Here is a 26,310-nt window from a genome sequence, read left to right as displayed (position 1 = left end):
TTAAGCAAGACTCGGGGTTCAGTATACCAGCTATAATGTCACAGGTACACGCGGGCACTGCAAAAACATTAGCTGTAGCTCCAATTTCCGCTAACAGGCTGCCTCCGCCATTCAGTGGAGACTAAGGTCGTGCATTCAGTGTATGGTCACACATAGAATATACTTAATGAGGATATAGGTGAACATATGGAGCACTTAAAATGCACCCTTTCCGGTATTTTCTCACAGTGCATTTATCTGTACACAAAAAGATGGCAACGATAGATCATTGTTGATGCACCATGCAGTGAAAATCGTGGTTTTAATGTTTCGAAAATCAGATGGATTTGCATGGCGTGCTACTGCACATTGAACAGCCTCAAAGAACAGTACGCTGTGTTGCATAGAGATGTTAGCAGCTGTGGGAGCCCTCGCCATCTTGCCTATCATTATAACGCCCATTCGTAGGCGTATTCCCCCATAGATCACCACACCATGTGAGGAACTTCCTTCACTCAATCTTCAAAGAGATCTCTGGGTCTTTGATAACATCTTCGGCGTCTTTAACGGTCTATATAGCCTGCAGGCTACTAGCACCCGGGAAGATGCCTGGTCACAATGGAGGAGCCCCTGTTTCCATTTCCACGACAAACAGGAAAGAGGCCAAGGTGGCCTAACAGGAGAAGGGAGAAGGGAGATGATGCCGGCAGCACAGCTTAGCGCCGAAACGTTACGTGATTTAAACAAAAAAATAAAATAAAAAATGAAAATGAATTGGGAGATGCGAGGAGAGCCCCTCACAATGGCCGGAATGCATGCCCATGCCGGCAGTTAATGCCTGCCTTATCTTCCATCTTAATGGAACTGATGCACCACCCGGGCGTGTCACACATCGGGGTCTGAATGACCCGCGCGCCCCACGCGTCTCTACATCACGCCAGGTGAAACAGACCACTTTCAAGGTACCTACCAAAGTCGTGACAACCCAGCCTTTGCCTACAACTCCCTGGAAACCTACTTTTTGCTTGTAGTTCCGACTATTCGGAACGTGAGCTCTGACTGACTTACAGCGCTCCGTCTCCTGGGTATATTAGGCACTGCAGCGGGAAGGACGCTGCTTCTGATTAAAGTTGCAACCGGCACCCAAAGTTTCGTCTTCTATGCATTTCCAATCATTGCCTTCCTGTGTATCAATTCCTGTTTACGGACTGCCTTGACACTTCTCAAGTCTTCTGCCTACCTGTGTACCGGACCTTTGCCTGCTCTACGGTTTGCGTTCTTACTGATTCTGTACTGTCTTCTACCTACCTGTGTACCGGACTTTTGCCTGTCCTATGGATTGCTTACTTCCTGATTCTGTACTGTCCTTAGCCCGCCTGTGTATCAGATCTTGCTGCCTGTTTACTGGATTGCCTTCCTTTTGTCCTGATTTAACTTCCACCGCCTTCAACTGGTTTTCCTCACCTTCCCAGCTGACTCCAAGTACTGGGTACTGTTTCCTTCTTTATTTCCAGTGTTCTTTTGTGGATTCCGACTCCATCCCGTTGTTTTGGATTTGCTCCCTCGAATGTACGCAAGGATGCTTTGCTGATTATACACAAAGACTCATTTCAGAAAGTGCTCACAGGGACGCCTTGCTGAGAAGTGTGCACCTACCCGTATCTAGTGCGACCCTCGTGCCGCCCGGGTATAGCATCCCTACTAACCTTCCTGTTTATTATTTTGTACCTCTGTTGTTCTAACCTGGATTGTTTAGGTTATTCCAATTCCTGTTCTGGTAAGACTTCCTTAACTTTCTTTATTATTTCCTATCTGAATCATCAAAATAGAGGTTAATCTCTTTTTCTGTATTACAGGGGAAATTCCATTTTGTTCCTTTTCAATTACAAGGGGAGTGGGTAACCCAGGTACTTTCTGTTTTTGAGAGGCTTTTTTCTTGTGGTTAACTTTGCTCTTCCCAAAGAATTTACCAATTGTCTTTTTCTTTTAGCTGGGTCCGTGGCGGTGTGTTCTCCCCGCTCTTTTGGGTGATCAGTCTCTCAGTCTGTAGTTTAGTGCAGCTGAGAGTCATATCATCAAAAATAGCTTATTCTCTCAACAGAGAGGAGGCTCAGGTGGAGGCTCCATCTCGAGCTCTTCAAGCAACATCCAGTACAACCTTCCTGGTCGTTTGCCCAAACCACTCGCCGGCCGGTGAGTAACAGGGCGCTTATATAGCCTTACAGTTAGCTTCCAGTGAGGTCTGAGGTCCATTAACACACTAGTATAGCTCATGAGGGCAGGCTATAAGGTTAACAGTACCTGGCTGAAAGGGCCCGAGTGCCAATTCAGACCAAAATGTTGAACGGAACACATTCAGACCAAAATGCAAAAAAGATGAGCACAGAAGGCAAAGCATTAGGATTGTTCTCAGCTTCGAGCAAGAAAAAACAAACAGCTACCAGAAATGGCTGCCAAAGAGAAGTGAAGCCAGAGCTCCAGCTGAGTAGAAAGAGACTCTTGCATGGGGCAGAAGTGAGGCGGGAGCTGAAGAGGAGCAGCTGAAGGCAGACGGGAGCATTGTAGGGTAATCAGGTAAGGGCACCAATGGAAAAAGGGATGTGCAGAGCCACTCAGGGGATTAGGAATGTGGGGCAATACTAAGGCGTTATGTACCTGGCCCACGTCCCGAGCAAAGCAAGGACCACTAACGTGGGCCCAGGGCCGTTACCCCCCCACCCCAGTGTTGCCCGTGGAACGTGTACATAAAGCCATTAGAACACTGGGTTGCCAAAGTGGCAACCCGGGTGGTTAAAAAGAAAGATTTTCCTTCTTTGAATGCAATGCTGCGCGTGTTCCGTTCAACAAATGAAAATCGTTTACGAAATGGCAACGGAAGGCGGGCCCCGTACTGAGCCCCTTTTCCCTTTCCATGGCAGCCATGCGACACTGAGAGGAAGGTGTGGCTGCGGCACAAAGGGCCAACGCAGCCGTAATAAGCTAAGTGGGGGGGGGGGTAAAAAAAAAAGTGAAACGAGACGGGGTGAGGGGAAGATGCTGGCAGGGGAGCCAGCCGTCAGGTGTCTTGGAACCCGGGCGTGTACTGGCAGTTCAAGACCACGATCCCAGCCACCTGATTGGCTGGCTCACCACACCCGAGTGCTAATGGCAGTTAATGCCTATGTTCAGAACCTTCTGATTGCCTCCATAGTCCCTTCTCTGGTCCTAATATTCCATACCAACCCAAAGTCTGTCATTTCCTTCTCACCAGACAAGTGCTTATGGGTCAAAAAACCTGTGGCTGTTTTATGGCAGATTGACCACCACACAAAGACGTCTGGGCAAATGCAGGATACATCAAGAAATGGTTTACCTTTTGATGCCCAACAGTTTATTATCCACAGTATTCTCTACTGTGGTACAGAGTACACAGATAACTTGCATTATAGATAGAGTGAAGGCCTTCGGATGCATAGTGTGGCAGAATCCACACTCTTCTATGCCCCGCTCTGGATCCAAGCAATGAAGGCAGCACGTGTGGGTCAGACACCAGCATGGATCCCCCTCATCCCTTGAAGGGCTTAAAGCCTGAGGCCTTCAGTGGAGACATGACACAGGTAAAATAAATTGCTAGAAGAAGCGCACTGAGAACATTGAAAAAATAAACGTTGCTGATGGAGCGCAGCCAGCTCCATAGATACTTCCCATGATGTCACATCCGGGGTCATGGTGGCCACCAATGGCAAGTGGAGCCAATACAGAGCCAGTATGTATCCAATAGTGGCTAAGAAAGTTTCTGAGGCCAGACTCACACCGGGAGGGTGTTTCTATGATGGGGAATCTGTGGGAGAGAGGAATCCATTAGAAACATGCGCGCAGAACCTCAGCAGGGGAAGCTGCAGCTGTGCATGGGATGCTGCATGCGCCATAAGCAAAGTCAGACCTATTGCCTGTGGCAATGTTTGTTCTTACTTGCAGCAACACTGAAATTGTTGTGCAGGTAAAATGCATATATTTTTTGATCTTGTATATTTTTAACATATTAAATATGTCTAGTACACTAGTAGAGTTAACTGTAGGCATCCTTCGGTCATTACCTAAACATATTTCCATTCCATGATAGCAAAATCTATTAATTGCCTGTTCCCCCTCTGTGCAACATCTGTTAAAAGTCTTTCTGGCATCTCAAAGAAAAGCAGCAACGAGGAGTAAAAATGGGTTTAATTGTTGATGTATATTTTGTGTTTAATTTTTATTGCAGTTGGCAGAGAAACTAGCTACCCCAGACAAAAGAAATTTCACCTACACATGTACTTATCGTTAACGCAGAATTGGAAAGGAAAATCGCTTGAATTTAATGAGGCCTTCATTGCCACATAGCCACAAGGCTTCGGGTCATGGCCTGAAACGTTTTGGCTGCAGCATGTGGTTAACGTCGCTCATTTTCTGAAACGTAGTCCTAGATATATTTAGCATATGTTATTTGACTTTTTTTTTGGGGTGGGGAGGGGATATACAAGAACATCTAGTACTCAAACGTTGTTTGACATTAATGGAGACTAGTCATTTGATTTATGTAAGCAAACATATAAACATTTGATCAGTTTACTGATGTGTATTCCAGTCTCCGTGATTCGCCGTGGGCCCTTGCCCAGTCATCAGTGTAGGGAGCGTATAGCCATCCTAAGCAATGCCTCTAGCGCTACAATGTTAATGGTACACTAATGGTAAGAGGATATTGTATAGTGTGTTTGGGTAGCGCAGCATACTGGTCTGTTTACAGTTTCCGAGCATTTTCAACATATGCCAATAACGAAATGGCAAAACCAATAATGTTGCATTTAGTGTGGCATTGGGCAGATGGGGCTATGCAGAGTACAGGGCAGCGAGAGAGGGGCTGCAGGTGAGGTGAATAGATAAATGGATGGACGATTGAGAGCGAGGGATGATGGATGGATGGAGGAAAACATGCAAGTGAGCATAATGGCTGTATATGTATTAATGGATGGGATTGTGAGAAAGGATGAGTAACTGAAGGAGTATGAGGATGAATAAGAGTGAATGGGAGTGTGAGGAGTGACAGAATAAGAAATCCACCCAGACTGCTTGAACTTTGCTCTGTTTTGGAAAATTTAAAAAAAACGTACAAATAAAACAAAACATATGGAACTGAGATCAATGGTGTGAAAGAAGATTTTCATATAGTATGGATGCCCACATCTGCGCCTTCCACTATAAGGAATGCGCCTAGTGATCTTCTACATGGTATGGTATTGCATGGCAGATAGCTATCTAGAATACATGTAGGATGAGAGGCTGGGTGGCATGCTTACTGTGGATTGGGGGAACATCACAGGCAGGTGAAGGTTTAGTGTGGGCACGGATAGGCTTGAGGGCCAATGGGGACATACAGTGAGAGCAATGGACAAGCATACTTGGCAGGCTGAGTTTCTGCAGAGTCAAAAATACGCCTGGGAAAATGAATTCCCTAAATCACCCACATTTTCACTGTATTTGGGTGTTTCAGTTTCGGCTGAACGTTTAATAGATTCTAGTGGCTGATTCAGATTAAGCTCATGACAATTCATGCTGATGAAATGTTGCTGTAAACATTGATCAAAGAGATCACACCTTTTCCTGCAAGCAAATGTTCACAAACAACAAAGTAAGAAGTTAATGTAATAGATTAACAGTTCAGAACCTTTCCTGTCAGGGATGCTCAAAGAAAACAGAGTTTCCAAATGACTTCTGGCTTGCACTTGGCTGTTTCTTTAATATAGGAACCAAAATTAACTTTCTGCAGCTGACAAAACAACGTAATATATAAAAAGAAAACACCTGTCATATTCACAAAAAATAAAGCAAATAAATAGTTTACAGGTGGTTCTATGTTCGATTTTTTATTTTATTTGGGGGGGTCCACCCAATCTCCCCTCCCCTACTGTTTATTCCCATCCCCATCCCATATTTGCCCCACCCCAATATTTTTTGATGTTTTTTTTGGCAAAAACAGTAGCAAAAAATAAACAGCGGTGAATGAACGTCGTGCCGTACAGATGATGCCTTGTGTTTTTGCATTACTTAAGAAATGTGAAGGTCACATTTTTCACAAAGGTGGCAAGTGCATTTCCACGAGGCTATGTTGCAGCACAAATTATGTGCTGGCCACTCACATACATACCTTAGTATATGGCACTCCCCGCACCTACGAAGATGGTGATAGAGCATTTCATCATGACTGGCACTTAAAGAGTCTGTCATTGTGGAAAAAAATTTTTTAGAAAGAAGAAAATCACTGCTGTTGCTCTTTGAGAGGTAGTAATGTAAATGGGACAGCAGTGGTTCATGGATGAACAGGTCACAGGTGACCCTGCAATGCATTGCACTTCCGCTGAACCTTTCCTACCGAGGCACAGGGGAATGTGTTTGTTTCCTGTACATTCTTATGTACATTCTGTGTGTGAATAAATGTGAAAAGGGAATGTAAATGGGAATCTAAATGTGTAGATCTATAAAGGAACTTTGTGAATACGGGGTATCTTGCACAAATCTATCATCACCAGCGCCAACCACATTTTCAAGAATAGGGCACTTACTGGAGATATATGCTGTGTGTTTTTCCACAGGTACCAATCTCATAACATTGCATTGCTAGTGGACTAAATGGTATTCCTTTAAGGAAGCATCAGAGTCTACATCACGAATGCTTGAAATGTGACTGATTCTGCCTCAGCTTTACTGGCCTTTCTGAGCCTGCAGCCAGGGACTCTTCCTATTATAAATAACCTCAATAGTCCTCATGGAAGCAAACGTCGGATGATGACACCTAGTTTGCCCCTAATGCATGACTGACTCTTACGAAGTTTCAGAGATCCATGTCTGTTATTAATTCCCCAAGTGTTCTAAATGATAAAAGGCAGACCTAGGCATGCCCAACATGTGAATAACTCTGCTGGTCTGACGGGCAATCTTTAACTTCCCCACTTCAACTTTCCTAATTTGATCAACTTCAGAAGGATGAATGGCTGAGTTATTCTTACCCAGATTCAAACCCAGGCACTGCATGTTGCACATACAACTCTGCAGTAGGTGCATTCATCTACTGCAATGGCTTACTTCAGAGTGTAATGTTCTGCCCTACTTTTATAACATTCACAGATGTACAGGACTCAATTCCCTCTTGCTAACTCCTCACCCAGGCTCATCCAACTCCGCCTTGCTGATCACTTATCTCGGGAGGATAGCTCAGTGGCAACGCTATCGCCTTGAAAGCAAGACAACACAGAGCAACATAGGTTTGAACCCCCGGTCCGTGCTTAGAAACCTCTGGGTATAATTATAAAGGTTGCCCATGCCTAGTCACAACCATGGGCAGTATGGACAGGGGCCCTACAAAAAGTGAGGGGTGGAACATTAGACATTAGGGTCATGGGGAGCGGGTAACTGAAATATCTGGGCAGTCAGGGCGAGGGATAGGGCACAGGCTAAGTGAATACTGAAGACAGAGAGCTTGGGAGGACTAGGTGTTTAAGCCAGTTGAGGGTTATTGGCACTGGCTGGTGGAGAGCTAAGGTAGCAGGCTCCGATGAAGACTAGGGGGGGACAGAGATGCACAGACCAGCAAAGTAGGCGAGGTGAGGAGGGGGGAACAGTCATGACCTTGTATTGTCTCATGTCACCACTGCAGGCAGTCCACAGATGGAGCTGCATTGGGTCTGTCAAGATATGTGAAACAGATGTTGGTTGAGAATACAAGGAGGGTAAATGTGAAAAGGGAAAAAGGTTTTCGTGGAGTAAGGTTGGGTAAAGGTTAAGTGGGTCAGTGTTTGGAAAATGAAAAAGTGCACTTGGCACAGACGAGAGTAGATGCAAGCCATAAGGCACTCAGCATGTGGAAACAGGATCCATGGAAATTGAGGGTGGAGAAGAGCCATTTTGGGGTACTGTCAAATCTATGGGCAGCTGCAGGTTTGACTGTGGGTGTGTGGGTGGTGTGAGAAATCAGAAGGTGTCTCACCCACTAGTCCCTGGGGAACTGTCAACCAGGTGGCCAAGACACGGCCATCACTTTTGGATCCAGTTCCTGGGGGTGGACCTGTGCGGGAGGATCACCTGCGTGAGGGGTCTTTGGGGAGTGGGAGTGCGACACCGGATGGTGAGACGCAGTATCCCCTTCCCTGTAACACCTTTACCCCATCCTACCGTGTAGGATATTTAGGAACTCTACCCCCACCCCGCCCCTTTTGCAACAGAAACACTTTCTCACAGACAGCCCACTATGAGGGAAAACAGAGTAACACCCGAGCAGTATACCTGATGTGTCCCAATATAATGGTCAGGCAAGGTCAGGCAATTACTGGCCATCACACACACCTGACTTTCATTACACTTCACCACATGGATAAAAGGCGGAGCATGAAAGTACACTCTGTGCAAGGCAAAGCAAATGAGAAAACAGCAGTTTCGAGGCGGCAGCTGAGCAAGAGAGGAAAGACGGCAAAACCAAAGGGGGTCACAAGGAGCGAAATTCCCTTGACCTTTTCGACAGGGAATCGTTACTTTCTAGAGAACTCGAGAATAGAAAGCGTAAGACCAGGAAACCAGGCTGGAGAATTCTGCAGTGCGTGTCGGAGATACCCAGGGTCCTCCCACATCAATAATCAAGGTGGGGAGAATCACCAGCCATTGTGGTACCATCCTTGGCTCCAAGAATGAAGCAGCTTCAGTGAAATCAACACAGCCGGTGAGTTGGCAAGACCGGTCTGCGTTGAAGCCAAGGTTGCAAGCAGCAACATTGTATGGAGTGCTGGAATGAACATTGTTATAACGTGTGTGATAAGAAATGCAAGTGAAGTTGAACTGCTGATGAGCGATTGAACTACAATATCTTTGAGAGAGTGGTCTGGCACCGCGTTAGTGCTGAATCAAAGGTCTCTGCAAGGTATCCAGCTGAGAAGTGACAAAAGTAGATATATTTGGTCTGAGCCCGATGGAGGGAGGCCAAATGAGAAGGAACTAATAAATGTGAATCAAAGTGGTCCTACGATGGGTCAAGCAAAATCCTGCACACAGTAGAAAGTCTTCAATTTTGATGAAGTAGAGAAAGTTTTGAGAAGTACATGAATTTGATCTGAGCCCGGCAGAGGGAGATCAATTGAAGGTTTTGTGTTAAAAAGGGGGTCTGAGCCCAGCAGAAAAAAGACCTGGGGGGAAAAGTAAATCAGCTGAAAAGTTGTATAATTGAAAATCCTGAGAAGAAAGGAACTTTGAATGTCTGTCTGTCTAATCAGGCCCTCTGTAATAAGAGACTTTGAATGGCAAAGAGAGTTTCGCACAGAAGACCCAGATACCGAAGTTGTGAACTTTATCCTCGTGCTAGAGAAGCCAGAGAGTGTGTTAAGCTCAAGTGTGCCACCTTCTCCTGTGCTGAAAACGCGGGGAAGGGAAGCCGATGGCTTGAATATCCTGACATATCATTTCTTGAACACTTTTCTTTTGCATAACATGGTTTCCCACACTATTTATATTTAGAAGTATGGATTGGCAATAGGTTTATTAGTATAGGCCCTTTTATTTTGACAGACTGAACTAGGACTGCGTCATTATTATTTGAAGGCCGTAGCTTGCTCCCATCTTTAGATATAGGATTAGATGGGCATTTTTCAAACCCAATTGAAGTTCCATAAACACCCTTGAATTGTGATCACTTTGTCTGTCCTACTGTTTGATAACATGCCTTGCTTACAGTGGGCATAGGCAGTGTAAGATCAGATGGGCATGTGACTTCTGAGGTGCAATATTTTGTTTACATTTTTTTAATTGATTCTTTAAGTTGAATTTAATCAACCTTTCAATCTTCTTAAAACAAAGTATATAAATACATCTACATAAAAAAATACACATTAAAAAATCAAATTATTACCATATAAACAAAATTAACAAATACAAAAGAAAATCACTAATGATGAACTCAAAGCCATCTACATGTAGTCCATCACATTTCCATGAATACAGCAACTCAATTGATTTCTAAAATAGCATTGCATCACCATATGCACAGTCATTAAATCAACATAATTATTTGCATAGCTATCAAAGCTCATGAGTGTGAATACAAATTAGTCTCAATAAGAGCATCTCATTATTATACAATCCCTGACTGAGTATTTAACACACTCATGTTTCTAGATTGAGGCTGTTCAAAAAATTGATTGTGGCCAGCTGAATTGGTAAATGTTCGCCACTCAGAATAATTGCCCAACATTCATTATACACTTGTTTGCCAAGATATTTGCAGTGTTTAGCATAATGTATTTGCCTTAGATCACTTAATACAGGACATTTGTTAATTAAGTGTTCCAGTGTTTCTGGTACTCTTATGTTGTTACAAAATCTACAGAAATTTTCTTGTTGGGATATTAAATGGCGTTTTGCAAGAATGGCTTTCGTCGGCCATAAATTAAACCGCAAGCGTAATATGGACAGTCTATATTTCGGTGTTGGAGCTCTGATTAAATACAGAGGTAATGTTCACCTTTTTTAGGTGGAAATCTATAAGAGTCACCATCCTTGTACCCCATACACAGATCACAAGTTTGAATCCAATCCATGGAATACAGTTTGTCTTTAGCTTTGTCAGGATTGGTGATCAGCAACTCAATTGTGATATCACAAGATGCTAAGATTTTATACACATTGTTTATCCAATTGAGCATAAAACGATGTTCAGTTGAAAACATATAAACAGATAGCAGCCTCAAGATGATATTATTAACATTGGTTGAGATCAAACATTTCCTAAATAGCGAACAAAGTCTCCAATTATACAGGGCATAAAGGGATTTCAGTCCTAATTCATATCTGATCCAAACTTGTGGAACACAGTTAGGAACATGCAAGATTTGCCTCCTTCCTATTTGTCAAATTGAAAACCAGATTTTCTCAGAAGGGCCTCCAAGCCATATAATATGGCAGGGACTGCTTTCTAGTTCCAGTAAAACCAGGCCGGTTTGATGGTAAATTTTACATAACTAAACATGATTATTTTTGTTTGACATGTTGCAGTTTTAAGCTGCGTTTGGTTAACTGTCCATATATGCCCCTTCGATCCACCCCTGGTTGGTACATATTGAACAATCTGTGTTTTCTCAGTATTCAACCTGAGTTCATTTTGTTGGATATAACCTTGAAATGCTGTTAATAACTTTTGAAGGCCCAGTTGAGTTTTGGACATTAAAACGAGGTCATCAGCATATAATAAAGGGTTCACTCATCGGTTTCGGGAAGTCAGAAGAGACCTCTGCAAATACATGTCTAACATCATGTAAAAAGTAATTAAAAACAGATGACGCCAATAAACACCCCTATTTAAGGCCACGTGCTGTATAAATGGGAGCAGAAAGGGTGCCATCAAGCGAGAGCCGGACAGATATAGACGTTTCTGAATGTAATGCATAAAGAATTTCATACAATGTGGATGGACAATGATCTGAACTTGTCAAACAACAAGACGCGTGAAATGGAATCAAACGCGGAGTGCAAGTCCACGAATGAAAAATACACTGCGTGTCGCGTGGCTTGGCACTGGGCCTTGATTGCATTCAGGCATAATAGGTTGATGTGGGTACCCATGCCTGGCACGAAGCCTGTCTGGTTTGGGTCATGCAGACCGTTTGAAAGGGTCCATGCGTTGAAGTCCCTGAGCACAAATTTCATGAAACTTTTACCCGGGGCATCCAACAAAGCAATAGGCTGATAATTTTGAGGAGAAGTACGGTCCCCCTTCTTAAAAATTGGAACAATCAATTAGGTTTTCCAAGACTTAGGGACTAATTGCGTTTTAACAGCAAGTTGAAAGATCTGATTCAAGATCAATGACCACTCATCTATGTTTGCTTTGAGCATACAGTTGGTCAGGCCAACTATGAAGTCTCTAATCTCACCTAGGGAGAAACTCAGTGACCAGCCTGTGTTTGGAGATTGAGGATGCTGATGTTTGCCAAAGACCGGATCGGTGTAAAGATTGGTGTAGTACTCGATCCATATGTCTTCGTTAACTGCAGTTAGTTGGGCATCAGCTTGTCTAGAAGCAGAGTGAGTGCTGGTGTGTTTATAAGATTTAAGCCATTTTTTTATATTGAGATTTGGCATTTGCGGACACACCTAAGTGAAAGCGAACCCGGCAGTAACTACCCGCGTTCGTTTCGAGTGGAAGCAACAATGCTTGTGACCAAGTAAACTTCAATTTACAATATGAAAAACATCACATACGGGACATGTATGTCCGCAAATGAAGCTATATCGTAGAATATCTTCGCTTGGATCAAGAGTTTCAAAATCTTTGAAAAGAAATCACAGTTGGGACCAGTGAATCCTGACCGCATTGTTCTAAAATCAAGGCCACACACGCCAAATAAAACACGAAAAGGAAATTTACCAATGAACTATTTCTGAAATCCCAATTTGGGAGATCTATATAAATCAAGTCCTGAAGACGGGTCCGACGCATGCCTGATAGCATCAAATAACTACCTACTGAGCCTGTTTAACCATCTTTTTCCAGGACCCAGAAACACACTCTTTGGTGTCGACAAAGTCAAGGACAGAAAAATTAACAAAGTCAAGGATAGTGAATTGCATCAAGGTTTCATTTAATAATAGGATGTCACCTTATTTGTTTACTAACCTCACTACATCACCAGTATCTGACGAATGTGTTCAGTTAAAACCAACTGGTTAAGACAATTGTTTTTCAGTATAGGTTCTCTTATGGAATGTTATGTGCATTTTTGTCTCTCCTGTTTTTAATTTTTCTAAGTGTTTTGTATCCAAGAATTAAAATATGTATTTCTCTATGTTTTCTGTCGCAAATAATTGATCGACATGAAAGGTAGCACGTTGTGCAACTAGAAACACCTGGCACGTGTGTAGGCGGGTAGCTGTTTTTGTGGTATTCTTGTTGCATTATTGCTTGTCTTTGGTCCATTACTTCAAACAATTTGACCAGTGTTAGTACAGATGTGTTAATAGCGGTTAAGGCTAATTCCGTAAACTGGTGGGAGACGAGAGCTTGATTCTGTGGAATAAAAGCCTCTGACCTTTCTTTTTGTGTTGGAACCCGCGGTGTGGGGTGCACAAAAGACGGAAGTAAAGAACAAGATGCAGAAAGGGTGGAGACCAGCCTAGCAACAGACACTCTAAGAGTGTTAATTTCTTCCACTATTGAAATTGAGGACTCACACTGGCTAGCATAGATGGAAATGCCGGTGCTGTCTCCACTATCAATTGGGAAAGGAATTGGGGATAGAACAGGTGGTGCAAAATTCTTTCGTGGGGCCTCATTTCCTTTCATTGAATTTAAAATAGTTTGGTCAGAAAGGCAACAAGGAATGCTAGGCACTCAAGGCGTGGAGCCCAATTCAGGGTTAATTACTTTAGAAGGCATGCCAGCAATCGCGTGCACCATGCCCTTCAGACCCAGCGCGGGAAGTGAGCTGTTGACATTGAACTTGGGAGGAATATTACTCCTAAACGGAGTTAAGTTAATTACAGTGTGCGAGGAATGCACTACATTGGATTGGTTTGTCGAGGGTAAAGGGACCACTTTGAGTAAACCATCTGGCATGTTAGACTTTAAAGTATACATGTTGAAAACCATAAACCGATGACACGTAAGGACACACGCCCTCTAAATGGAGCTTGCTCAGTTAACACCTTAGATGTGAACACAACTTGTAGAACAAAATTCAAACACTCAAGCACCTTAATGCACCTCTGCAGCACCGCGGCAAAGCGGTACTTATACCGGTACTTGCCCGTGTGCGCGTGCGTGCACAATAAATAGGGAAGTTCACAGTTGTGGCAGGAGCCCATCCCTGATGGTCCAAGGCACGACAAGTACACTGTCAATCACTAGGGGCAAAAGGAGAGAGTACAGCGTCAGTAGGCGTCAACACAAGCACGTTCAGAGTAAAGCATGCACCATGAGCCTCCCTTGGAGGTTCGCAGCAGAGTCACCAGCAAAAGACACCTTTTTTACAATAGCAGCCAGGCAAATCCGTGCGCATCCGACAGTCACTGGAGCAGGAGAGAGCAGCTGTAGCAGCGAGTAGAGCGGTAAAGCGGTACTTATACCGGTACTTGCCCGTGTGCATGCTCGCTGTGCACGTGCGTGCACAATAAATAGGGAAGTTCACAGTTGTGGCAGGAGCCAATCCCTGATGGTCCAAGGGGGGACAAGTACAAAGTGTCAATCACTTTTTTACAATAGCAGCCATGCAAATCCGTGCGCATCTGACAGTCACTGGAGCAGGAGAGAGCAGTTGTAGCTATCCCTGCATTTGGGCTGAGTTGGAGGATACAGTTTTCATCTTCACCTAAATGTGTGGATCCTGATCAGCCAGCCATCACTCACATAGGGGCGGCCACAGTTCTGAGGCATTAGGCTTCCTGCAAGTTGCTGGCTTGGGGTAGTATAGATGTAAAAGTCTTAGGGGCGAAATTAAAGCACGCGTTTTCACGCATGTGGCCAAATATGGAAACAGACATGCTAAACCTTTGCACCAGGAAGCCATTCAGGCTAATGCCCATAATGACTCAAAATAACAGACTTTGTGAAACATCCCCATCCTTCCCGAACCTGAAGAAGCACAAGAGCGCTCCGAAGACATGTATGCCTTTGTGCATATGATATCGCTGCATCGCAGACCACACATTAGAGAATCTGCAGAAGCTGCAGAACTGCTTCCCACAACAGAAATCAATCAAAGATGGTGATGCATGCCAAGGACGCCTTTCAAGAGTTGTGGTGAATCATTGACCACCAATCAGACCATCCAGTAATTAACCAATGATTCATTTGAATTAATAACAATTTAATACATTTAATTACAAGTCCACAAGGAAATAACCAATCAAAGAGGAATTCAAAATGGCAAGGGGGGTTATCAACACTGAGGGTGATGAAAATGCCTGGGGAAAGAAGTCTGAGAGGATACCAGTGCAATCAGACATGCAGAACACCACTCCCTTGATCCAAGAGAAGAGTATTGTAGAAGGTAAAGATGAGAAGCTGACAGCCTGGGTGAAGACTGAGCTCTGGAGAGTCTTTAAGGAAAGCAGTGCCTAGAAGAAGGCAGCCCAGGCCCAGAAGGCTTGGAAGGCAATCCTGAGAGCTGTTAGACACTGGAAGCCCCGAAGAGTTGGGTTGGCCCAAAGGAGTCCCTAAAACACTTCCCAGAAACCTACGGTAATTGGCAAGCCACGAGCCATTGTTCACAACCAGCAACCCCTGGGAAAGGAGTGAACCATGACCTGGGGCAGGTGGTTGACTTAATATTGACTGCCTAACAATCAGCCCGAATGTGGGAGCAGGGAGGAATACCCATCAAGCTGCTGTGAAACCTGAAAGCTAAAGTCCAGAGATGGCCAGTCATGAACTTTGAGAAATCTAAGGTCCAAGAAGGGCCTGATAAGAAGTCTCACAACTTTGAAATCCAGGGAGGACCTATTGTTTAACCAAAGTAGCCAGGATCTAGGAAAGATCTTTCATGAAGCCTGACATCCAACGGTTTGAAGAAGACTGCCAGCATGTGAGGCCTGAGATGCCTCTTGAGCGGAAGCTGCAAAACTGTATTTGTCGGAGACGTCCTAGAGCAGAGTGGTAAAATCAAAGAGGCTAAAGGAAAAGAAAGACTTTGAGTAGCTTCAGATGGAGTCTTCCCAGGAACATCTGTTTGTTTGGGTTCTTTTTATAAGCTTAGGGATGGGCATTTGAGAGTAGATTTGAGAACTCTTAAAGCTTGAAACATTTATGGTAATAGTATAGGGTACTATTATGGTAATAGTATAAGACTTTTACAGATTAGTTCATAGTCGTGAACAAACGTCCAACCTTGCCAATTTGATGCTGAGAAGGCCAAACCTGCATGGTTGGCCTTTTGTGCACTGCCCTCTTCTGGTCCCTTTCAGTGGGTACCCACCGCACCCACTCGATGCTGCACAGTGCCCCTCAATATGCTCCACCCGCCCCGACCACACTTGCCTTCTGTGGGCTCAGGCCTCTGGCTGCCTCCTTCTGGCAGTCTGGATACTGCAACCCCCAGAAGCCCACCTCTGAGCACATTGTGCTTTTGTATGCAACCTTTTGTGCCTTGGACTTCCAGGGTTTCAGTATGTAGACTGTGAACCTTAAGATTAGGTTGGAACTATTCAGTTGGACACCTCATTCGGGACTTTGTTTTGTAGATTAAAATGTCCCAGGAGGAACAAGCACTCTTGAGTTTAGGAGTTTGAGCGTTATCATTTTGAACACTAAGGTGTAAAAAACCAGAGGAACCTTACACTGACCCATCCTTGACACTTTCTTGTTAGGTGGGGAAACTTTATCGCTTTTCTAGAGAAACTCCTCAGTCCTAATAATAGTTTGATCCAACCATTCCTTCAGAACCTAAGAATAAACACCTATCTGTAAAACACTCCAACCTTTGTCAGGTGGACATTGCTCAGTATTGGAGTAGCTAATTTTGAGCCATATTAACAAGAGACGTATGTAGTATTGAATAACGTGCACTATTCATTGAATTGTTTATGTACTAATATGCACAACCTGGGTGAAGCTGTGTGAACATTGTACATGACAAAAAATAAAAATGACCACATTTGTTTCACCATCTATTCCTGGCTTTACCAACAGATCTTGTCAGTAAAGGCCAGCCAACGGGCGGGTAAACTGCATTGCTGCAATGCGTGTTGCGGTATGTCCATTATCGGAGACTGGATTGCATCGTCAAGCTGGTAACACACGAGAGGTTTATACATGGGGGATGTGAAAGGTGAAACATGGAAGCTGTTGGAGGTACTTGGAAGTATTCACACATATATCAAGACATATTCAAAATCACAAACATTGATCACGTTAGAAGACATGCATGCAGATCTGAATAGTAAAATAGCGGGGGATATATGTCTTCTGTTTCTAATGCAAAGCCTGGAAAATTAAACTCTCACATTCACTGTTATTTACCAAATCCAAAGACAGAGTCTTCCAACGTTCCTGAAAGTCCTTTGCACCAATGTTTCCCCTAACCTATGCTTTCGCCTAGAGGCTCTTTTGAGCTACAGTGGATCCGGCCCTGCTAATTCTCTAAAGAGGTGTCACTGTGACCTGTGAGTTCCAGTGGTGCTTGCAGCGTAAAATAGTGGTTCCTGGATGTAGGACCCAGGGGTATCCTATTGCTGATAAACGCAGGCACCTCGTGAGATTGAATGTATGTTGAGAACATGCTATGTGGCCTTCTGCTAGTGGAAATGTGTTTTTGTCTGTTCCTCATTTGATTCTTTTTAGATGAAATCTAAACAGTGGCCCATGGCTTCCCTTTACACCACTGCTCCCTAATACTTCATACACAGCTTAAAGAGCCCACGTCTCCATTGACCTGTCACTCACCAAGTGCCCTTTAAGCATCTTCAATACAATACACCTGCTGCAGGTAAGCAGTAATAGAATCACTGCAAAAATGATGCCTTCACAAATAAAATCGTGGCAAAAATGCTGTGGTTTCACCTGGTAAAGGTGTACCCCATTATACCATTTAAGGGGAGCTGGGGTTGCGGGGGTGTCCCCCGCTCTCCTTGAATGGTATAATGGGTCTGGGGGTTGCGGGGGTGTCCCCCGCATCCTTTACATGGATGGCAGCGGAAAAGCCACATCCTTTTTGCCACAATTTATTGTGTAAACAGCAATTTCTGCCATGGTTTTAAGACATGGAACCCTGCTGCACGCCTTAGCTTTTCCACCGCCTCCACTCATCTGTTTACCACACATTGGCACATCTTCACAGCTTCACCTTAACACCCCCTTTGTTTCACGTACACCTATACCCTGGTACGCCATTTTTCTCTACTACACCTTGGCTTCCCTTCGCCCCCTAAAGCTAGAACCCCCTGATGCGTTCAAACCCTTCACATCTTGAACATCTAAACTCAGATCTCTCAAGCTACCCCATTCCATGAATGAGTAGCTCATCCAGTGCTGATTTTTCTTTGCATTCTGAGACTTATTTTTCAATTTTACATTTGAAAATCATTACTACAAGTTCCAGAGTGCAGTCAATACAATGGGAACCGCATGGCATACTCCCAGAGCTCTGCTAAAGTATATTTCACTACAGCCTTAGACCCTACTGCTCCTCAATACTTTGTGCTTCACCTGCAACTACAAGCTTTTCAACTTTCCGTCATCCTACCCCTGTGACTAGTACATGTGGAGAACAATGTCTGTCTTCCTCACCTGAATCTCCACATGTTGATTTCATGATATTACAATTCCTAATTCACTATTTATTAACTTGCCAGTCAACTGCAAAATGGTCTGCAACCCATCATAGACAAAGTTTGTTCTATGAAATGGAGCTACCAAACCTTGCACTTGTGAAATGTGAACCATGTGTATGCACTTTCAACTCATTACTGTTCACTAGTTACGGATTGCAACCAATCACCTACTCATAACTTCAAGAATTATCAACTTTCATTTCATTTACATTGACAGTATGTATTTGTCCATAGGACAGTTGTGTTCAAACCTGAAAGCCGTTCAGGGTTGGGGGGTAGACTCCTCAAAAAGGGAATACGATTTGTTATGTTTGATATAAAATAGGATTAGGGTGACTGCTTTTACTTGCAAATATAAGCAGTGGACCATCTGCTTATATTTTAAATATCCTAGGGCCCCCCTGGACATCATTTGTGTCCCCTAAGGGGGCCAACCCTTAGGTGGAGGGGCAGAATAACAAGTTACTTTCTTACCTGGTAACGTTCTTTCGATGGGATGGTCCGACGATGTATTCCATATCTATGACAGGTAATGTCCACAGCTGTGCTGCTTCGGAAAATCTTTGGCGTCTGCGTCCTGCGTCGATGACGTTGATGTGCCGTCCCCGAGGACCTCCTCCGATGGCCAACGTCACCCGATGTGATAAGTAGGACGCACAACGCCCATAGCCTCAGTTACCCAGAACGTGTGCCACCAGTTTTCTGCCAGTCAGACACACAAGGCCTTGCGGAATGCAAGCTGCAATCGCAAAAGAAATTCTGCAGCGGGGAAGGCAGGGAGGGAGCGATATGGAATACGTCGTCGGACTATCCCATCGAAAGAACGTTACCAGGTAAGAAAGTAACTTGTTCTTCGAGGGGATTGGGTCCTCCGACGTATTCCATATCTATGACAGACTCCCAAAGCAGTACCAAGCAAGGAGGCGGGAAAGAATTTAGAATACAAATTTAGCATGCCCAATCAAATTGCGGAATAGTGAACTGCCTTGCCAAAGGCCAGATCTTGCCCTCTGATGGAATCAAGGGAATAGTGACGTACAAAAGTATGTACTGAAGCCCAGATGGCTGCATCACAGATGTGACGAATAGGAACTCCCCTCTGCAGGACAGTAGACGCAGCCACTCCTGTGTGAATGGGCCCGCAAGCCAGCCGGAGGGTCCTTACCCGCCAAGCGGTAACACTCGGAGATAGCTAAAATAATCCAACGAGACGAAGTCTGTTTCGTCACAGCTTGTCCTAAACGCTTCCCAGCGTAACCAATGAAAAGTTGATCGTCCACTCTGACCCGGGATATGCGCGAAATATAAAAGCTCAATGCTCTCCGAGGATCAAGCCTATGGAGCCTCTCCTCTTCCTTACCAGGATGTGGAGGAGGATAGAACGCCGGAAGAACAACCTTCTGGCTCAAATGAAAATCCGAAACCACCTTCGGAAGAAAAGAAGGACGAACTCTAAGGACAACCCTGTCCTTGTGAAACACAGTGAAGGGTGGCTTAACTGAAAGTACATGTAACTCACTCACTCTGCGAGCGGAAGTAACCGCAACCAAAAAAACAGTTTTCAGAGTCAACAGCCTCAAAGGGCAAGAATGTAAAGGCTCAAACGGAGCACCCATAAGAAACTTAAGAACAAGGTTCAAATCCCAACCTGGCACCAAAAAAGGTGACGGAGGGAACACATTAGTGAGCCCTTTCAAAAACTGTGAAATTAAAGGAATCTAAAAATAGGAACACTCTTCAGACGAGCGCTTAAATATGGACAGCGCCGCCAGGTAACCTTTAATGGTCCCCACTTGCAAGCCCCTGTGGGCCAAAGAAAGCAAAAAAAAACAAAACCATGGGAATGTCGCATTCAAAAGGATCCACATTCTGAACTCTGCACCAGTCGCAGAACTTTCTCCAACGGCAACGGTACAGAGACTTAGTTGCCGGCCGCCTGGCCGAGAGCAACACCTCCATCACGTCTTCAGGGAGGTCCCAATCCTTATACCTCAAACTTTCAGAAGCCAAGCGTGAAGATTGAGGGATCTGACCTCTGGATGGAGAACCTGACCCCCCTTCTGTGAGAGCAGATCGTCTCGGTAGGGAAGACGACGTGGAGGGCAGATGGACAAGTCTAAAAGGTCCGGGTACCACGTCCTCTGGGCCCACACCGCAGCAATGAGGATCATCCGGGAACCGAACCTCCGTAACCTCCGCAACACTTGCGGGATGACAGGGACTGGAGGAAACACGTACAGCAGTGGGAATGACCACTCCACCACAAACGCGTCTCCTAAGGCTCCTTTTGGAGGAAATTCCCGCAAGCAAAACCTTTCGCACTTCCGGTTGACACTGGAGGTGAAGAGATCCACTTGAGGGGTCCCCCAAAGGGCAAAGATCTCCAGGAGAATCTCCTGAGCCAGCTCCCACTCGTGCTCAGAGCGTCCGCCGTCTCGTTGTCGTCTCCGGCCAGGTGAACTGCCGAGATCGAAACTTCCTGCTGGATGGCCCAGAACTCGAGCTGCATCGCCTCCCTGCACAGCGGAAGTGACCCTGCCCCCCCTTTTTGTTGAGGTAGTGCATGGCCACCGTGTTGTCCGTCAGAATCAGGACACTCTTCCCGCGCACAGTCGGCAGAAAAGCCTTCAGGGCTAGCCCGACGGCCCTCAGCTCCAACAGATTGATATGGAGTCTGGACTCCGACGGAGACCAACGACCGCTGACTGTCAGCTCAGTGGCATGAGCTCCCCATCCCATGAGGGATGCGTCCGTCACGATCGTCACCTCCGGCCAGGGCAGCCAAAATGGGGGACCCTTCATCAGATTTCCCTTGACGGCCCACCACAGAAGGTCCCGGGCTACCGAGGGCGGCACCTGAATAGGGTCCGACAGCCTCCCGGAGGACTGAGACCACTGGATCTTGAGTGCCCACTGCAAAGATCTCATCCGCAGGCGAGCCTCTGGCACCAGAAGAATGCAGGATATCCTGAGGCCGGGCAGTCTCAAGAACTCGGACGCTGGGAGAGTCTGGGCAAACTGAAACTTGTGCACCATCTGCTGAATGTGAAGAGCCCTCACCTGAGGAGGAAAACACTGCCCCAGGGACGTGTCGAGCACTGCTCCGATGTACTGGAGCCGCTGCGTTGGTGTCAAATGGGACTGCTTTAAATTGAGGGAGAAGCCCAGCGTGTGAAGGGAGTGGCAGGTGACGGACAGATGAACCAGGACTTGCTCGAGAGAGCTCCCCCTGATCAACCAACCGTCCAGGTAGGGGTAGACGTGAATCCCCACCTTTCCTGAGATGCGCTGCCACCACCACCATGAGCTTGGTGAAAACCCTTGGGCGGAGGTCAATCCGAACGGCAGGACCCGAAACTGAAAGTGCGAGTCGCCAACGGTGAACCTCAGGTACTTCTTGTGCTTGGGATGGATCGGCACATGGAAGTAAGCATCCTTGAGGTCGAGAGACACCAACCAGTCTTGAATTTGAAGGGCCTGGAGGACTTGAGAAAGAGTCACCATCTTGAACTTGTCCTTCCTGAGGAGTTTGTTCAAACCGCGCAAGTCCATGATGGGTCTCAATCCCCCGTCTTTCTTTGAAATCAAAAAATAAGGGGAATACCATCCCTTGTTCCTCTCCGCTACAGGCACCAGTTCTATGGCGCCTTTCTCCAGCAGGGCGTGAATTTCCTGCGCAAGGAGCGGATCCGGACTCTTCAAAGAGAGGTTCCCTGGTGGATTGTCGTGAGGCCTCTGCAGAAAAAGAAGACAGTAGCCGTGGGTTATGATCTCCAGAACCCACACATCCGAAGTAATGGCTTGCCACTCTACAAGATGCTGCACCAGCCTTCCCCCAACCGGCGAACCATGGGACCTGGCCTCATGACTGAGTGGTAGCAGCTGCGGCGTTGCCTGAGGGCAAAGAGGCAACTGCCCGAGCAGCCTTGGCACCTCGAGTCCCTTTGTTTCCACCTCTGGCACTCTTACGATGGCCTCTTTGACTGCTAGCTCCTCTCGCTTTACTGAAGGATGAGTAATAGCGAAAGGAACCTCCCCTCCATTGCTTCCCCTAGGACGAAAAGGCGGAGGTTGGTGAACTGCAGCGCCCAACGACTTTGCTGCAGCTTTGGAGGTCTACAACCTCTCAAGGCTCTCGTCAGCCTTGCTGCCAAAACGGTGTTCACCGTCAAAGGGCATGTTGAGGAGCCGGGACTGCACACCGGGAGCGAACCCAGACTTCCTCAACCAATCAAACCTGCGCATTACGGTGCTCGCCGCCATGGACCGGCTGACACAATCCGCCAAGTCCAAACCCGACTGAACGGCCTCACACATGGCATCCTTGCCATCCTGAACCATAGCAAGGAAACCATCCCATTCATCCCCTTCGGGAATATGATCAGCCGCTAATGCAACAGTTCCACAGAGTGTGTGTGAAACGAGACAAGGCACATATGGAGTTGGCCGCCTGAAGCGCCATACCCCCAGAAGAAAACACTTTCTTCGCCCAGCCGTCAAAACGTTTGTCGTCCCTATTCGGAGGGATGGTAGGATACGACGCCTGCTTTGCCGGAGCCGTAGCTGCCTGCACCACCAAACTCTCCGGGGTGGGGTGCATAGACAAGTAGCAGGGGTCGCTACTGGCTGGACGGTTTTTCGCGACAAAGACATGCCCACTGCAGGGAGACTCTCCGGAGCAGTCCAAGCTACCGCCACCCTTCTCTGCAAAGCCATATGAAAAGAAAAAACCGGGTCAGTGGGTGGACCGAGATCAAGGATGTCGGTGAGATCATCCTGAACGAACTCCCCTGGGGGAGCTGACCAACCCAAGTACTCGGTAACCCGAGACATAAGGCGCCGATATGACGAATCGGCATGAGTGCCAGGCTCCGGCCGACAAAACTCCACCTCCGGAGAGGTGTCCAGTCCACTGGCATCATGCAGTGACTGCCTCAGGTCATCAAACTGACTATGGCCCGAGATAAGGTCATCTGGAACCGTAACCAGAACCAGGCCGCCATCAGAGCCTTCATCACCCTCTGAAATGTACTCCAGGCGGGGAGAGGAAGACCACTGCGGACCAAAGCAGTGCCGGACCTTAGCCATAGCCTTTTTAGGGGCAAACCCCGTGCCACGGGGCCCCTCCGACACCATCGCCTCGAAAGGCGTCGAGAGCGCCGAGCGAGTCGGCGCCAGCGTCGACAGAAAAGGCGTCGAGGGCACCGAGCGAGTCGGCGTCGACAGAAAAGGCATCGACGTCGAGCGAATCGGCGTCAGCTACAACGCCTCCAGCATCTGCGGCGTTGACACAGTCCTCGAAGCTGGAGCTCCGAGCATGTCTCTCGACAACCTGGGCGCCGACGGCGTCAACGACCCCCTCGAAGATGGAACCTCGAGAGAAATCGTCGACGACCTCGGCGCCACAGGCGTCGATGTCTTCTTCGAAGACGGCACAGGATCACGCGGTCTCGAGCGAGTCAAGGACCGGGACCTGGAACGGGCATGGCGAGAACGGCTACCCTTGTCCGAGCGGGACCTCTCCCACGAGCCGTGCCGACCACCCGAGCCCGAAGGCGTACGGGCGGTGTCTCTCGACCGGTGCCGACTGACCCCACTCGGAGGCGCAGACGGACCTGTGCCCTGCGATTCCAGAATCGCTAGCATCTGCGTCCCGAAGGAAGCCCATTCCTCCTGTGTCGCTTGCATGGAGGGATAAGCGCCCTGCCGACAGGCGGAGTCCTCGGAAGAGGACGGGGAAAGCGACCTATGCCGGCGCTTCCTGGAATGCCTAGAAGAGGGAGAGGAGTGGCGAGACTGACTCCTGGAAGGAGACCCACCGGACTTCCGATGACGACACGGAGAGTCACCCCTCGAGTCATCGGTTGAAAGCCCCGCAGACCTCGACTTCCGAGGCTTAGACACCCGGCCTACCAACAGTTTCTTCTTGCATTCCCGCAAGGCCTTTGCAGTGAGCGACTGGCAGTTGACACAGTCGTCCATATCGTGGGCCTCCCCGAGGCACCAGAGGCAGGCGTCGTGCGAGTCCGTGACCGACATCTTGGACCCACAGTCCCCGCAGTTCTTGAAGCCCGGACGCGGGGTCGAAGATGAGAAAGACATCGCCACAAACAGGTCTTCACACCAACCGGACAGGTTCAACGAACCGAGAATAGAAAACAGCAACTCCAACGAGGCGTACCGAGATTCACGAAGCGAACACGTTCGCGGGAAAAACGGAACTGAGGCTATGGGCGTCCTGCGTCCTACTTATCACATCAGGTGACGTTGGCCGTCGGAGGAGGTCCTCAGGGACGGCGCATCGACGTCATCGACGCAGGACGCAGACGCCAAAGATTTTCCCAAGCAGCACAGCTGTGGACATTACCTGTCATAGATATGGAATACGTCGGCGGACCCAATCCCCTCGAAACAATATTTAATTCAAGAGGGGGGCTCAGTAAGAAAAACTTTGAATGCCACTGCCATAGGATTATTCCATGCCTTTTCTCTAAGAGCTTCTGGGACAGGAAGGTAGGTGTGCATTTTCTGCCATGAAGAAAACCTAGACCCCCATAGATGCAGTATCCTTCATGTGTTGGCCTGTTATCCAGTAGGAGAAGAACAGCTAGTACTGCTTTTGTTGACATTTGACTGGAAGCCATTGCTTATTCCAGCTGTTGATTTGTTTTTGACTCCTTGCCTGACCTCTCTGCAGGCAATAAGCACAGTATGGTTTGGAAATAAGTGCACTCCGTTCATCCTCATGGTCTTCGAGTATATATTTAACGTGTGGAAAGAGTCCTCTTTAAACAGCAATACACCTGCCGCCTGCTAGCCAAGGCATTAAAAAGTGCGATATTGCCAAGGGAAGTCCACTCAGAACAATGACATGGCTACTGAACTGTCCAGTTCCTACCTGCAGCAGATGACGGCCTTGCAGGAGAGCGCCAGATCCAAGAAGCACTGGCGCACCTCGAAGGACAGGGCATATTTCAGAGTTTGGCCATCAATAATAAGAGCCAGGTCATTCTCTTTCCGTAGAGACGGCCCAAGGTTTGTACAATGTTGAGTCAGGGTTTCTCTCGTAGCCTGAAATATAAATATAGTTGTTATTATTATGAATTTGTTTTAATTGTGCATTTTTTTGTTTCATTTCCAAAACGTTTTGCACATTTATAAAATACATATAAAAAATAAAACAACATTAATTAGTAAAAAATCATACCTAAAACTATAACAATCCATGCCAACATATCCAAATATACAATCCAAAATATTCAAAACATCCAGGATATAAAAAAATATACCAGTCCAAAATATACATAATATCCAAACATACAAACCAAAATAAACAGTCCATTGCCATTTATATCCATCAAATTCCACATTTCTTTACCATTTCCTTCCATATACAAAAGGTGGCGTTTGTAACCACAATTGATTGCGCACCGTTTAATCGTGACCAGAACTGATCGTTCTGAATATTTTCAATTTTCCTAACGAAATGTGCATTCCCTTTCATATGAGATGTAACCAAGTAACACATGTCGTGAGGTTTCTACCTCGCCACGACACAGTCTGCAAAGGTATCACCTTCCCCCCGCAGATTCTTTACTTTTCCACGTTTCTATAAATTCGTTTGTTGGGATAATGTTTAGTCTCAGGTACAGGATAAACCGCTTCAATTCAATGGAACAAATCTTGATCGGATAGCTACATGGCTTATTATAAGCAAAACTTTGGTAAGAAAATATTTACATCGTTATTTTGTATGTAGTATATCAATGTTCATAGATCTGTCCCACATTTTAGTCTTTGCTTTTATTATTTTAACAACATTTGGCGTGGGTTCAAAGATGTCTATCCGGGTATCCAAGGCCACAAGATGTAATTTGCCAGTTCTTTTTACATCCTCAATAAAAGCGTTAATCCGGTCCTTCCAATAGTTTTAACAGCTCATTTGAGTTGGAATCGGTTTTCGGTTTTCAAAAGTGTAGCATACAACAAGGGGAGTCTAACCAACCATAATGATTTTAA

The 26,310-nt window shown here is 46.2% G+C and overlaps 1 protein-coding gene across 3 annotated transcripts in view; it reads right to left on the bottom strand.

Annotated features, from left to right (window-relative positions):
• ATP8A2 (ATPase phospholipid transporting 8A2) overlaps positions 1–26,310 on the bottom strand; it is a 3,773,191-nt gene that overhangs the window by 1,801,925 nt on the left and 1,944,956 nt on the right. For all 3 annotated transcript variants that reach the window (XR_011284127.1, XM_069639892.1, XM_069639893.1), the window contains exon 25: positions 25,190–25,362. Coding sequence is in view for 2 of the 3 variants with exons in the window: in XM_069639892.1 (XP_069495993.1) it covers positions 25,190–25,362 (173 nt within the window). In the remaining variant the exon portion in view is untranslated. The remainder of the gene's footprint in view (positions 1–25,189; positions 25,363–26,310) is intronic.

This window comes from Ambystoma mexicanum, chromosome 7q (genome assembly GCF_040938575.1).
Source record: "Ambystoma mexicanum isolate Mex_15411 chromosome 7q, UKY_AmexF1_1, whole genome shotgun sequence".
NCBI classification, from domain to species: Eukaryota; Metazoa; Chordata; class Amphibia; order Caudata; family Ambystomatidae; genus Ambystoma; species Ambystoma mexicanum.
Note: the sequence above shows the minus strand (reverse complement) of the source record. Positions and strands in the feature narration are given on the sequence as shown.